General features: G+C 36.8%; 2 protein-coding genes across 2 annotated transcripts; one reads left to right on the top strand and one right to left on the bottom strand.

Moving 5' to 3' along the window:
- The first annotated feature begins 442 nt into the window (after positions 1-442).
- Positions 443-1319, top strand: LOC108552130 (peptidyl-prolyl cis-trans isomerase FKBP62). Its single transcript, XM_017906541.1, has one exon. It carries the CDS (start codon positions 450-452, stop codon positions 1317-1319), a length of 870 nt encoding a protein of 289 aa, XP_017762030.1. The 5' UTR covers positions 443-449.
- Positions 1320-2823: 1504 nt separating this feature from the next.
- Positions 2824-13143, bottom strand: atl (atlastin GTPase). Its single transcript, XM_017906543.1, has 8 exons — positions 12565-13143; positions 11538-11618; positions 7303-7562; positions 6359-7138; positions 6060-6281; positions 5773-5987; positions 5636-5702; positions 2824-3594 (listed from the first exon to the last, which is right to left on the bottom strand). The coding sequence occupies exons 1-8, from the start codon at positions 12728-12730 to the stop codon at positions 3463-3465; spliced, it is 1923 nt and encodes a 640-aa protein (XP_017762032.1). The 5' UTR covers positions 12731-13143; the 3' UTR covers positions 2824-3462.
- Between the last annotated feature and the right edge of the window lie 3408 nt (positions 13144-16551).

Below are 16551 nucleotides of genomic sequence, written 5' to 3'. Positions count from 1 at the left end.
AATTATGTCAAATATAAATAACATTTAAATATTCTGTAATTATGAATTGCACATTTTCGATATTTATCATCGAAACTATATATTTTCAATTAAGTATTTAATAAAATTATTTTTCTTTGTTTATTAAATTATTTTCTTTAATTATTAGATTTGAAATTAATACAAACGTAACGTTGCGTATGCGCTTTAAAAAACCTAGATTATAGAAATTCGCAGTTGGTATTTCGTAAAGGTTAGGTGAAGATTTAAAGCAGTGAATTTGCAATAACTATTGTTGTTGACACATATTATTTATAAGTAACGAAGTACGTACGTTTATAAATATACTTCACAGTGTAAAATATATTATATAGATTACATTTGTTGATAAATTGACGTTATTAGATTGAATTTGACTGATATATTAATTTATGTTACTTTGTACAGGTAAAATTCAGTAAAATAAGAAAATGTTACTTCAAACGTGGAAATCAGTAGATAATGTTGTGCAAAAAGAAATAATGAACCCTGGTTCTTTTTCTAAAAAACCAACTGAATGTGCCACTTGTGAAGTTATTATTGAAGATATAGATGTCATCAACGCGTCTGTACAGGATTTGAAAACAAAATTTAATTCGGAAATTTTAAATGGTATAGATAGAAAAACATTAATTATAGGCGAAGCAAACTGTGAAATAGATCGGCAAATTGAACGAGCAATTAAAATGATGATGGTTTCTGAAAAAAGTTTGGTTACAATAAGTATATTTCTAAAAGAGATTGATGATCATTTAGTTATTAAGTTTGAAATATCACTAATAGAAGTTCAACCTTTTAAGCCAATTTGGGAATGGACACCAGAGAATAAGTATTTGACAGCCTTGAAATATAAAGAAACTGGTGTAAGTCTGTTTAAAGAAAATAGATTTGTAGATGGATTTTACAGATTTAGTAAAGCTTGTAAAATTCTCATAACGTTAGAACCAATACCAGATTTGGAATTAGATACAAAGTTAGAAAGTAAAATTAATAACTTAAGACTTGTTTTGTATAACAATATGGCTGGATGTCAATTAAATTGTAAAAATTATGAACATACAATATCTTTATGTACTAAAGTTTTAAACAAAGAAGGGAATAATGTTAAAGCATTATATAGAAGAGGAATGGCACATGGAAATTTGAGGGATTTGGATAATGCTGTTGCTGATCTAAAAAATGCTACTAATTTAGAACCACATAATCAGATAATAAAAGAGCAATTTTTAATATACAATAAAAAATGGCAAGAAGCAAACAAGAGGTTTGAAGAGATGGTAAAAAGAATGTTTAAAACCTAAAATAGTATTTTTAAATTACCTACAAGGAAAAAATAAAAAGCAAGTCTTACTCTTGTAAGTAAAAAAATAAGCGTTTATTTTTATCCACAATAATTTACAAATAGTTTATTATTGTAAAGTTACAATAAAAAAATTTGTTACATGAAAGTTTGTAATTATATATAGCCATATTATTGTTCATTTATAACATTGTTACTGAAGCAGTTTAAAATATGTATTCGTACTTATATATAATAATAAATCATACTATTAAACAACTACATACTTTAGTAATAGATATTTCTATTGACACTATTTTATAATAAATTTACACACCATATTAACAAATATATCAACACTAAATTAAAATCAAATTAAAAAAATTATTCTTACATGTTTTTTTATTTCTTTTTTTGTATTTTATAATTTAACAATTGTATGTAAGTAGTAATAGAAATAGACAATGTATCAAGAACACACATTATTTTCTGCAGTTATAATTATATTGTATAATTAATTTAAATACTTAGACAAGGATATTAAATAACTGAAGTAACAAATTTTTTCCTATAATTTAACAAGATATAAAGATATAATAAATAGTTTTAAATGTATATAGTGGCACTTTTATTATGATGTATTTTCACTATCAAAATATATGAATAAATAAAATTACTGTTTATATTGCTGTTTATATTTAATTAAATATAGTTATTAAACTTATATCTGTTTCGGAAAATAAGAAGTAGAACCATATGAATATTATTTTAAAATTTAACAGTAAAGTAACAGTTGTTTTCATAACTTGAATGAAGTTAGAAATCCCTAATCACGAGACTAATTGTTATTATATACACTTATTAAATATACGAAAATATATGTATATATAAAATGCATAAGAAAAAATAATTTTTTATTAAAATAGAATTGATTATTAACGAATCAATATCTTATCAAGACCATCACCATAATATTATGTTGTTCACATAGTTTTATATTAAAATATAAAACCTTTGCAATCTTTCCTTTTTTGTATTATAAGAGAATATATATAGATTGTTTATATATTATATTAAAACATGCAATAAAGTATGATAGAAACAAGCCTGAAATATAAAAATTCATAAACTTTCTTCGTTTTTGTTATGATAAAAATCTTACTCTTAGAATAAAGAAAGAGATAAAACTATCATTATATTTACAATCCTTCATAAATTTGTTAGTACATAATTTATATTCCGTAAATGTTCCGCAAATTATTAATATTCCTTACATGCTAAATTGCTAAGGTTGAGTTATTTAATGCTAAGTCTAGTAAAAATATAAACTACATGGCATATGTGTATATTTAATCCATTGTAATTAAGTACATTATGAATTGTATTTAAAATTCATTCAGTATGATGAACACTGAGCAATATTTACATTTCTGTGTATTAAAAAAATTAACCAATATTATAGTAACTGATGTAGAGTAGATCTGGCACAGATATAATTTAAGCATGTTAAGTCATATACATAAAATAATGCATAAATGTACAAAGTGCGTGTTATTTAAATTTTGTTTTAAAATTATGTTAATATGTTCCTTTTTGTGACGTCGAAATGCACTTAAGTATAATCTCCTAACTAAAGAATTAAATATGAACTCAATATCATTAAAAAATATGGAAGTACATGTATCTAAAAACTTGTTTACACTTTGCTTCTTATGTGTATATATTTGTATGTATGTATGTATGTATGCAGCATGTGTGCGTGTGTGTATTTCTTTTTTAATATAAAAGAAGTTAAAGTTGATTATAAAACATTAACAACCCCAAAACAATAGCTTCTACCCAAATTATATTCTTTACCAGTAATTATGGAATTTTATTTTTCTAACAATATAATATCAGCGATCATAGACAATACTAATAATAATGATTTTCAACAATCTAGAAAGGAATTATAATCAAAATATATTGTATATACATTCACAGTCACTTTAAATTAATATATTCAACACGCTGTCCCTCCATGTGACTTAACAAACAGAAAACTATTTATGGCCTCATATTACATGGTCAAAACAATGAAATTTTGTTATATCACTTACTGGTTTTAATACATTGATGTATGCTTCTAATACACTTGAGAGATTGGGACACAAAGGGAATGAACATCATGTTAGTTTAGGCTTGCCATTGGCAGTGACAGTGGCATTCATTGTTGTATTTGTAGCCATTTCAGCAGCTTGAGCCACTGCTACAGACACTGACTTCTCCACAAATTGTCGATAGACTGGTTTAATTAACTGAACAGAAACAAAAAGTAAACATTTTTTAATATATTTATACATATTAATGTAAATATAAAAATGTTACTGATATTCACATATACTCTATCTTATAGGTATAAAATAGCATGATGATAAATCAAATGATAACAGAATGATAAAAATTATTATTTAACTATAAGTAAAATGATATTGTCTTTATGTTTATCATAAAAATATGCGAATCATGTATAAAAGAACAACCACATTTTTTTCAAAACTGAAATATATGGAATGAAAGTTATTTTTAGTTCTACATTAATTATAAGCAAACCCCATACCTTTTGTACATTTGCTCCTGTTTGTATTCAGCTTACATTAAGAAGGAAAAAAAATAGTAACATAATATTAAAGGCTGAATTATTGTAAGTAAAAAATTTAATATTAAAAGTAACGAATATACATATGTAAGAAACAATGTATAAGTATTGTTTTAATTACATCCAAAATGATTGACAGTAATCTAAACAGTAATTATATAATTTGGAAGTGTTATCAAAAATAATATTCGTTATGTAAATATTTTAAGAAAAGGAAAAAATAATTTAAATTCTGATTATTTAATTCAGCGGTATATCAAGCATAATTAATAGGCACTGTAAATATTTGAAAAATAGTGCAAAATAGTAATTTAAAGAAAAATCATTTATCAAGTAGTATTCAAAGTATTTAAAGAAGAATTATATCTCAAGTAGTAAATTAAGGAAGAATTCAAAAATACTGTCATAGTTTGTAAGATACTGCAAATATTTTATGAAAGAAGAAAAATAATACCTTAAACAGGAATTACTAAAAAAGAAAAATAAGGAAATTAATGATTTAAATAAGAATTACATAGTTTACAAATATGATCAGAAATGATGTTTGGTACATAATGGAAATATTCACAAAAATATAAAAATTGTAAATATTCTGGAAAGAGAAAGGAATAGTAGTTTAAATAAGAATCACATAATTTAGAAGTAGGATCAGAAGTGATGTTTGATAAATAATGGAAACATTTGTAGAAATGGAAGGAAGTAGTCATCTAATGAAAAATCATATAATTCAGAAATACTATTGAAAGTGTATTTATAATGCACTGCAAATATTCGGAAAGAAGAGGGGAATACTAATTGAAAAGAAAATCATAAAATTTAGAAATGAGATCACTAGAAATATTTGTTAAATAATGGAAATATTTGCAGAAATGGAGGCAATAGTAATCTAAACAAGAATCATATAATTTAGAGATACTATCGAAAATGAAGTTTCTGCTATAATATAAATAGTCTGTATAAATATTATAGATGTAGTGTTGTAAAAAGGAGTTTGTAGAAAGGCATACATTTGATATAAAATATTGATATTCTTTAAAATAAGTTATATTTTGAAAACTAAAATGAACAGGGGATGCAAAAGGCGAAGAGGGAAGTGGATCAAGTGGAAAAATGATATCACGTAACATTCTAAACGATGATGGAGCAGCAGCCTCAGCAAGTGTAAGTACAGCGAATAGTCCAGCCATATGTTGGACCTGTAGAAATCATATGTGGAAGGTATGAATAAGGAAATATGATGAAACGATGAGCAGCAATTATTTACATCACCGATTAATTTTTTATGCTACATAAATTACTATCATAAAAGGGAATGTCTATATCTTTAGCGTGCTTCGTACTTTATGTAACATCTTAAATACACGAGGTTTTTGTTGGTATATCGATACACAGACTTTGCATAGTGAAATTATAAAATAAATTTCTATTCGAATTAACTATGTGATATGGACGAGTAAATGTGTGCATTATACATTGAAGCAAAATTGAATACTAATTGGAACAACTCATAAACATATAAATTACTTCTCATCATTTTAACACACGTAATTAGTTTTATTGACAAATAAATTAAATGTTTATTGATTTTATAGCTGTTGAGAGTTTACGGATATTTGTTATTAATATTAAATGAAAAGCTCACTCTGAAGGAATTCAAATATCTGGGTTTATATATAGATCAGTAAATATACATTACTTACATTATTCCATAAAGTATTAGCCACTTCATGTATTACTATTTCAATTGTGTCGTAACTACCACTGTACCTATAATGATAGAATAATAATTGTAATTACGTGAAAATTAAAAAAAGTTATTGTAAATAATGTTATATACCTAATATATGCCAATAACATTATGGTTAACATACAGATGCACACAACGAAGTTACAAATATTTGATAGTAGGTATAATCCAGTAAAACCAAATACTGAAGACAAAAAGTACATAATGACAACAATCGAGGAATATATTCCGAAGGTTCGTGCGGATTTGAAAACATGTTTACTTTCATTTTGTTTTTTAAACTGAAGAAAAGCTTTATCCATATCCTATAATAAATAATACATTAATATTTATAGTATCAAGCGTAATAAATAAATAGAATTCCAATAGTCTCTTGCCTGCCATAATTTTTTCATATAGGTTTGACTAAATTCATCTCCTCCCATTTTCCTTTTATTCTGAAATATGCACATAGCTTTATCCATACAGCGTGCATGTTCGTTCTCTAATAGTGCTGTTCTTAAATATGGTGTTTTTGCTCCACAAATATCTTCCATTAATCGCATATAAAATTCTCTAGCTTCTGTTACCGCAGCTAAGTTATTTGCCTCTGCAGTTGCCTAAAAATGAAAAATATAAGTATACAATAAATTCAGTGGTTAGACATATGGCTATTAAAGCACGAGCGAAAACTTACCACTAACATACTTTTTGGTTCAGGAAGCTCGTTTCCCTTGTAAATTTTCATATAACTCTTAAAATATTCTAGCAAATCTCTTGCTTTCACAATTTGGCCATTAATTTTTTTTGTAACTAAATTTTCTGGAGCTAATAGCATCGATATCAGCACCTTAAGTTGTTCCTTAAATTCTGGTTGAATTTCCGATAATCTACCATCGAAATGAGGATTAGTGGCAATATTTAGGCCTGGGTGTGGCATGAGGAAACAAGATATATCCGAGAAGCAAGATTTAATATGCTTTCTTAGACTTTGTAATTCTGGATGTTGTTTATCAGATATTTCTAGCCTTCTGTTTAATATCTCTAATCCACCTTCTGCACCATACTTGGCTTCGTAAGGGTAACTCCAATCTCGTATCAAGAATTGTAATTTTTGGAAAGGTTTGCTTCCGGAGTTTTGTAACGCTAGTCTACCGTATTCCGTAAAAAGTTGCAAGTGCTGAAGATCATCCTCTTGGATATTTTGTGACAGATTATAAATTTGTACAGATGACAGCATTGTACTTAGAGCAAATACAGTCGCACAATCCTTCACCGTGGACTGACTATCGAAAGCACCTTGTGTATCCATTAAAATCACAGCAACTTTTTCTCCGTCCTCCAAAGTACCGCGGAAAACTTTTGACCACATTAATATGCCTGTAGTGTCTCTCTCGGAACCTCCTTTCCACGAAAATCCACTCAAAGGTTCATCTTCTTTACCCAACCAGGAATCCGTGTGATTATTGTTACTATACTGTTATCCGTGTTGAATGCGTAACAACCAATGTTCCGTGTAGGCATGAAAGAAAAAGAAAAATAATTACAGTTTAATTTATTCATATGTAACGAATACGTTGATCATTAATTAAATACTACAATTAATACCAATTCGGTATTTCACATTTACGAGTAACATACCTTACTGTTCATGTATCGTAAGAAAAAGTCAAGCAGGAAACTTTTGCCTTTTCTGAAAGCACCTGCTACTGACACAACAACTACGCTCCTATTCTTAATATCATCTTCAAGAAGAATTTTCTCCAAGGCTTCTTCGTTTAATTCAAAAGTGTGATCTGGCTGAGCAAGTACAATTTGTACGGGATGTCCTAAGTCCGAGGCATTATCCTGACTATTCATCGAGAGACGTTCTATTCTTTCTGGCCAACCCACCAATTCCTCTAGTGAAGTCCATAATTGAAAAAACATATTCATTTAATTACACATCGTTTCTGAATTAACAGAGATAGAAAAAATTATCGCTAATAGACGCTGCTTACAATTACTTGTCACGATGACATACCGTAACGCGACGTTTTTCCTTTTGCTTAAAAATTTTCACACATAGAACGATGCTTTTATTTTTGCCAATTTTAGTTTACCTTCGACATGGTATTCGCACAGATTCGCCGGATAATCGCGTTCCAAGCAGAGAGAATATGTTTATTCTTGCACCTTCGTCAAATTTCATGTTCTTACAATAAACGCGTTCTTTCTCGAGTGAAAAGTCAACGATTCGTCAAGATACGAGCTTGCTCCCGATCGCTTCCGGTCTAAACAATTTTTCGATACCTTATCCTTGTCCCAGAATTTTCCTTTCGCACGGACCCTCGTTACTTAGAGTCCTTCCAGGTAAAGTGGAGCAAAGGAAACGCGCGGAGTGGGGGAACGTATAACCCGACGACCTTGAGCGACCAAAATCCTTAGCACTGACTACAGATGGCGAGAAGCGTGACGCCTGGAGGCCTTGACATAACTGACACCGCTCAGGTACACGAACTAACGCGTAGTATGATCTACTGCACGTGGCAAGAAAACGAAAGCTAACTATCGATGTATACACATATACAAGAACAATACGTTGCTTATGCCACGTGACTCGATTTAACTTGTAATGACACGAAACTTATGCGGTCGTGGAACGAAACGACACGAGAGATTTGCAGATATAGACGATACCGAAATCGTGGATGACGATCGACCTGGATCAGATAAGGTAATTACGCGTTATTTTATCGTTTATCGATAGTGAATTATCGATTGCTACCGGTCGATCTTCATTGTTGGCTTCCCAGGTGAAACGGAACCGTGCGCTGCTACCGTGATAAGCGTTGGATGCACCGATGAAACGACCAAGCGAGTAACTCATCGTGGAAAGAATTACATCCATGGTGTAGTACTCGGGACGTCACCCGCCGGAGATTACCATAACGCGTGAAATGGAAACTGTTACACGGCTCCTAGGCTTCAGGAGTCCCGTACACTTTCGTTTTCAAGCATAGTTTCCATGGTACGTGACTGCACGCGTGGTACGTGGAAATTCTCACGACTCGATTTCCAGGCTGTTTTTATAATTGATGAACAACTATGTGCACGTTTACATTGGCGCGAAACGACCACGCGAATTCCAGTTTAGCACCTCGACCGCAAACCTGTTATTCAGAAACATGCTTTACACTTTGACAGTTTGGTCTGTCCTCTCGCGATCGGGCGACTATTCTTCAACAGCGTACAGCTCAGGCCAAAAGTACAAGAGTGCCGTCTTTTTCCTGCCCCGCTGTCAAATCGAACTCGGTTTGCCAGGCATTAACAGCTATTTATATTCCCTCGTAATATAATAAAGTCTCTATTATGGAAAATCGGTCGATCGAGTCTTCTTTTTAAAGCCAACTGTTTATATGACCCAGTCGTGACGTTCTAAGTCACAGATTACGATTTAAACTTTACTCCGTTAATATGCAGATGAATTTTTCAGTAGTTTCTCAAGAAAATAAATAATTAACAAATTTTCTTGCTAATCGAGCTCTTCAAAGAGGTTAGAGAAATTAAAATCATTAAATTTAATTTATTCGTCACGCAGGTCCAATTATAGTAAACTAATCTCTAATTGACAGATTAAACTGATGAAAAATTGTCATTCGATTCTCCCTAATTAGAAAAAACAAAAAATTTTTATTTTTCAAAAAATCGGTCATTAGCAATCGCCGTTGATAATTTCATTTTCGTAATTAGTCAAGTACTCGAGTCCCTAGCGGAGCGCGGCAACGTGGCGGCAATTTAGAACACAAAGAAAACAATTTCGTTGAAAGCCGAGAGCTTGGAAACGGGTAGCGGACCAAAAGCAGAGACGAATCCGAAAAGCAGCTCGCACGGGCCCGAGCAGTTTCAATTTTACGTGAACGTCTCCGAAGGAGCCTCGAGCGATTACTTATTGCGAACGAACGGCCAATTATACTCGCGCGAGCGCTAATTCCGCTCCTCGGCCCGCGCCGTCTTCCGCTTTAACGCTAGTTCCTCGTCATCGTCGACGTCGTTCGTCGTCGTCGTCGTTCGTCGTTGTCAGCGTCTTCGTCGTCGACGCGAGAGAAATACGCGGCGCCGACGACTGCCATCCACAGCCGCATCGGTGCCTTGCAATCTCGTATTTACACGAATCATTACCGCATTAAACTCGCGAATACAGGGCGCGTCGCGTTTCTCATCTGGAACGGGAGACTCGGCCGACGTGGCGGGAAAAACGAAATACGAGAATTTAATTAACAGACGCGCCTCGGCAGCCTCTGGTAGACTCGAAAAGAAGAAGGAAATCCTGAAAACGAGATGTTGACTAATGCAATTGGCCTAGTGAAAATGTTCATCTGTACGTGGACTTTCGTACATCGTGCCAAAATTTGAAGTCAAATTTGCAGCACCCGTTCTGACGTAAATCGCCGTTCTTTCCTACGTTTTTATGTAACCCACCTACGTAATGTTCTTTCAAAAAATTCGAGAGATATTTGTAATCACGAGTTCCCTATGCGACGACTTTGTTTGTCGGGAACGCCGGGTTCGGACGGTAACCATCGTGAATACCAAGTTGGATGCAGATTACCTAGACGCTACTTTTTTAAAACGCTCTTTTTCTTCAATATTCATTATCATATCGTGGGAAGATATCGCAAAACAGTGTTATTGTATTTAAAATGAAAAAAGAAAGATTAACCTTTAGACTTCCTTTGCACTTTCGATCGGTAAAGTAAAATCATTTTGCCGATATTACGTATTCTCGCAATTTTTCCTAACGTCTAGATGACATAGTCGATGTTGGCAGAATTAATGAGTCACCTCGGATAAAATAGTACTTGATCATGCGAATAGAAATGGAAAGAGCGGCATAAAAATTCATTACCAAGCAGAAAAGAAAAGCTTTGGAATTTTTAAGCTTGCACAACTTCGAGTTCAAGTGTGCAACTGTATACTGAAATAAACGTCGAACATCTGGTGGAAAAGTAGCTAATACTCGGCTAAGCGAGATCTCTTTTAAGACGAAAACGAACGATCATGGAATCTACAATTATCTGAATTGTTTTTTCCTGTTTTAATGCGTATTGCACGTTCTCGTGGCTTATAATACGCGAATGAACGCATAAATGATACAGCACATATATATATTATGCAAATTGGAACATGGTGAAAATAATTAGAAAGTGATAATTAGAGAGATAGCCTGTATCGGTAAGTTTGATTTTCTACAATGGCCGTGCGAACGTGTAAAGACAGGTAGAGGCTGCACAATCGGTATGATAAAGCAAATCTATAGGCGTTATTAAAGGTACGAAAATAATTGAAGCTTGTGCTTACGTAGTGAACGCACGAATACTACCGCGTATTATAATTTTCTTTACACGTTTCATATTTATGTATCTAACGTCACACTGCTTTTTGCATGAGACTAGACTTCTCGTGAAACGTACAAGAACATAATTATATCGAACAGACTATTAATTCTCGAATAATTATTCCACGTTCTTAGGTAACGTTATGCAGAAAATCCTTGATAAATTTAGCGTTACATCCAGACAATACGTTCCGGTGCTACGCGAGTTACGTTGATCAGCAATGGTCACCCATGGTGGTCCATGGAAGTAAAATTTTCGTCGAATTCGTGAATTCTAAAAAAATCCAATGCAATTATTTTTTTTTCGTCGGGATTAAATGTCGCAGTGTGACGCGTTGATCGAAATGAAAATTCCATCGAGAAGTTTATTCTACCTGAATACGAAAGGTGTTGGAAAGAGTACAGGGTGCTTTAAAGGTGCGACCATCGGTTACGATTACAACTCGACGAGTAAATAACGAAAGACATACTAAGGAATAAATTAAAGAAAGAAACTCACCTCGTTCTTCTCTTTCGCTTGGGTACACCCGTGGAACACGGTTCACATTCTCGTCGAGGGTCGTCATCGGTACTTTCTTGGCTGAAAGCAAAATTTTTGATAGCCCATTTATCCTGCGGATATATACCTAAATAGTAGACCGAGACGGTGTAACGACAGTGAGATAAGAATCGCGAGATTCGATGGACGATTCGAGCAATAAATCGTGGGAAAGCAACGCGGCATTCTTAAAAAGTCACTTTCTCTTTCCGAAATTTCTACTCTTAAACTTTCGTCCAGTACTACAACAATGAACTTCGAAGGTTTAAATTCCGGTAGGCGGTTTCATTGTCGCGAATCTGTTGCGTTCTCGAGCCTCTGGAAACGCGCCAATCTCATGACCGAACCTTCACATTCGATTAAAACTAAATTCTAGTCGCTCTCGAAAGCTCGTTTCTCGTATTAGTCGTATTTTCGGATGGCCGTTTTCAACGACTATTTTCTCATCGCGACACGAGGGGCACCAGCCTCCGACCGCACAGGATTCGAACTTTGCTCGATTCCATGATCGACCGGACGTTTCGCGCGGAAAACGCAATGCGAAATCCGTGGTTATCGAAAATATCGACAAGTCTACCCTCCCCGCTCCGATCCCCGAAACTCTCTGCTCGTACACCCGGACCAGTCACCACGTTTCGCGTATTTTCAGATCCACCATCATTCCGATCAACGCCTCCATTATCGCGGGCCTGTTGCGTCGCCGAGCTTTTGACAGCAAGCCAATTCCCTTTTCAACGAGCAAACTTCTAGCCCCGATCTCGTCCAAACTGCGCTCGCGGAGCCGCGTTTCGAGCTGGTTTCTTCGTTTCGCAATTAAATCCCGCATCTCGGTCCCCGATCTACGATTTCGTGGTCGGCGCCATCGCTGGCCCGAAATCTCGAATGAAATACCAATCCCCGGCGGCAATCAAACTTTCGAATACGATTAAACCTAAACCAGCGCTCGGTCTGCTACTTAAGCAGGTTTCAACGCTGGTACACGGCGCACCGCGATGCTCGCGTCGATCGATAGCTCCATTGTCGCGAGCCTGTTGCGTCCTCGTCCTCGGCGGCCTGATCGGTTCTTTGGGCCTGAGCGGTTCTTTCGACTTGCTCGCCTGCTGCTCCTGTTCGTGCCGTTTCCTGCCCGACGGTATCTTTCTCCTCTCGCTCATCTTCCTCTTCTCGCTCACATTCGACACACAACAGCAGGGCGGAGGGCTTTCGTTCTCTTCCCTCGTGCACTTGGACTAAAAGGGACTCGGGCCCACGAGACGGACGGGAAAACGAGGCAGCGCCGACACGCACAGGTGCTCGGTGCGCACACGATCGAGCACTAACTCGGACATGCCAGCCGACTAGAAATATCCCGCTGTGTGTGGTGGTGGCCAGCCGATGAGCAGCGGTCAGAGCAGCGGCGGAGAGTCCGCGAGTTGGCAGTATCCCACAATCGGTGAATACCGGTGAAACCTGGGTGACGGCTGCGGTGTGTTACCTTGTATCGCGACAGCACCGCGTATACGGCCCGATATTCCGCGCCGCGTACGGCAATTAATGAATCCGCTCGCGGAGATCCGCTCCGACGACGGCGTCCAGGAATAACCCGACCCGAACGCACCGCATATAATAATAGACGTAATTGTACCGATCTCGTTTCTAGATTTACGAGCGAGATGTATCATCCATTGAATCTTCGTCATACGAGGCGTGTCGAATAGACTTAGCGATCGCTCCATGCCCAATGCAAGCGTCGAAACGCGAAACAGGGTTCGTATAAACCCAGGCCAATCCTCAGACCTGTATCTATCGAAACGGAATTTCATTAGTCTTATCTCATTTACATTCCAATTTATCTTCTTTTCGCTACTCTTCCAAGATATTATCGAAACCATTTCTTAGTATATTACGTATTTACGTGCGATTAATATGGGATGAATTACTTTATGGCGGCGTTTATGAGAACACACGAGTAGGTCAGGAGTCAGCTGCGTAGTCTTCACGCGTGCCTAATCCATTTTAATCGCGCAACTTTGGTAGAAAATGGGAAAACACTTCGTTACGCTAATAATTTTGACATTTTCCAACGAGTTCAAAGACCTGCGATAAATAGGTGCTCGATCCTTGTTTACGCAAGCTCTCTCTCTTTCTCTCTCTCTTACTCTCGTGTACGGAACTAATACTCAAAACCCAATTTTTTCGATACGCTTTGTATATCGTGTACGTATGTTTTCTTCCTCGCAGGATGAGCGCGACCTTAATGCTGCTCTCTGTTCGGGTCTGTTTAACTCGACATAGATTTTCATCGGAATCGCAAACGGGACGGTTTTGAAAATATTGTCCCGATTTCATGCAACTTTCTGCGGTCGCTGGATCTTCGGGTTCGTTGCCAAAGGAGATTCTAGGTACCCTACCTCTTTGGATCCGCGAGCGAACGAAAGTTAGGCAAAGCGAAGCGGAATCGGGTTAAGGGAGATTCGAGCGAAATTGCGGCGGACATTCCGTGGAAGTGTAATGGTAAACACTGGTCGCATAAACGAGTCGGATAAATGGCGTTGACCTATTCTTGCACGATAGCTCGCCGATAACGGATCCATCAGTTTTGCATTTTCATTCCGATTACGCGACATGTGCATGGAGTTCAACGGGAAATAGACCGGCCATGGAATATAAAACCATTATTTCCCGCGTTAATCAAAGTAAAACGAGTAACGGATAACGACGATCTTCCGTGTTTATTTCTGCAATTTTTTCGCACTGTAGGAAATAATAATAAATATTTAGAGAGTCTAACCAACTGACGATCGCCCGTACGCTACGGTAGCTATGATTCCGCCGTCAATGTTTGCTCACGGTTGTTTCGCCGTAAACACAGGCCGTAAACTGGAAAAATACAGGATCAGAAATGATACCCGTTCACGACACAGATATTATGTCGGCAAGCAAATTACAATTTTCGAGCAAGCCGATAGTTGGCATGGCTTTACGAGGAACGTGTATTAGGAGCAGCTAGAAGTTAGCGTCCTGTGTAGAAATTTTACGCTCGATGCCTATTTTTAATTTCCCTCGGATATTTTCACTTCGGTTTTATGCATCCGAGGAACGTGGCAAGGGTGGGGTGGAAAAGAGAAAAAGAGGGACGAAGGAAAAGGAAAAAGAAAGAGGAAATCAAGCGTCAAGCATTATAGTTTTTCTCTCTCGGGTAACGATCTATCGGACAAGTGATCGATTTGCTCGCGTTGCACACCATAGAGTAACAGGTTAATGCATACCAAAGCGAAGTGCTGTGTATATATCGGTCATGCATAGTCATAGACGAGAAAGTGGATGAATAATGATTCGTAAAAGTGAAATGCAAACAGAAAGAAACAAAAAAAAAAAAGAAGAAACAGAGGAATCGAAATTCTTTCGAGCAGATTGCGCAAAAGAACATCGACGAAGAGAAAACAATTGCAGTTTTGGATATCGCGAGGGAGAAAAATAGACGAAGAAGTGCGAAGCCAGGGATAAGGATAATTTTTGATAGAGGAAAAGAGAAAAAGGCAATTCCACGATTCTTTGATAGTATGACGGTATAGAACGTGTTTACAAATACGAATCACCCTTATCTTTCTATCACTTGTTTCGTAAGTCGGCAAAACGCATGCACGACGATGCAATCAATGACGTCATAGTAAACAAAGATTTAAATATCGAGATTATCGAGGTGGAAACAAATATTTGCGCAAAATCGAGAGAACTTGCCCAAACATAGCCGATTCCAAAGTAAACGCTTCTTAATTTTCATATGCGACTTCGACACTTCCTTTCACGTTTGCAAAATTAAAAGGAAAAGTCCGGACACTGAGTGAGAACAAGCTCGAAACGATATTTCTCCGAATTCGTATATTATTCGACATATTCCGACGAACGTTTACACGCAGTAGATACAATACCCGACTTTTAAACGATCTTGACCTTTGAATCGCTTTATTCTGCATCACCGATTTTTATACGTAATCACGATACGACGTCAGCGTATATGTCAGAAGTAGGAAGAAGCGCACAAGATTCGAACTTGATTTAATCACGGATAGTTACCGAAACCGTGCTCGGTTGCCAATGCATAAAATCGAAGTGTAATGGTAAAAACGACATCTCGAATATCTAGTTGGATACCAGTCGAGTCTCGTCGTTTAGTTCACTGAGATCCTCGAGCACGCCGTTGCGGAAAACTCTGCCAGCGGGATAGAGACGAAGCGTGGAAAAGCACGACACACACTTGCACACAGGGATCTACGAAAAAGCGGTGCTCACCGATAAATTTCTCACCGCGAGGAATACGCACAGCGACCGAAATGTAAACGCAGAGACGAGGCAGGCGAAGTCGTAGCTCGAGAACACAGGCGGAGCGGATAAACGCGCGGCGTGTTGGCGAAACGCGTGCATAGACAGCAGGCGCGAGGTCACCTACCTAATCCGCGGGGCGAACAGAAGTTAGCGGGTCTAACGTAGAAGGAAACGTACCACTTAACCAGACGGCGACGTCAAAAAAACTGACGCGCTCTCCTTTCTAAAGCACGTGCACCTCGCTCGCGAGTTCGCGATACTTGGTTATTCACGATATCCCCGATTCCGATTGTTTCTGCGCCCGCTCGCGTTTCCGTCCGCGTCGCCGATTTACGAGCGCGCGGCCGTGCTCGAGGAATCGCAATCAAAGCGACGCGTCAGCGTGGTCCGCCGCCTCTGCAGGCCCTCTTCTCCCGGATCAAGGGGGGCACCACACACGGTTAGCGGCGGCTGTAAAACCGCGGAGTTAACGATCGAATCCGCGGTGCACGGGGTTACGACGTGCTTTCGCGGCAAGATATTTATTTAAGAAACCATCCCTCTCTCGCGTACCCCTCCCCCTCTACATCCATCTGTCCATATATATTCTATGGTTCGTTGCGTGATCCCTGCTCCCGCATGGACGCGAGCGTTTTACGACAAACGAGGTTTACAGAGGGGGGGGGGGGGG

Source organism: Eufriesea mexicana, unplaced genomic scaffold (assembly GCF_001483705.2).
Source record: "Eufriesea mexicana isolate 0111107269 unplaced genomic scaffold, ASM148370v2 scaffold5504, whole genome shotgun sequence".
Taxonomy (NCBI): Eukaryota; Metazoa; Arthropoda; class Insecta; order Hymenoptera; family Apidae; genus Eufriesea; species Eufriesea mexicana.
Note: the sequence above shows the minus strand (reverse complement) of the source record. Positions and strands in the feature narration are given on the sequence as shown.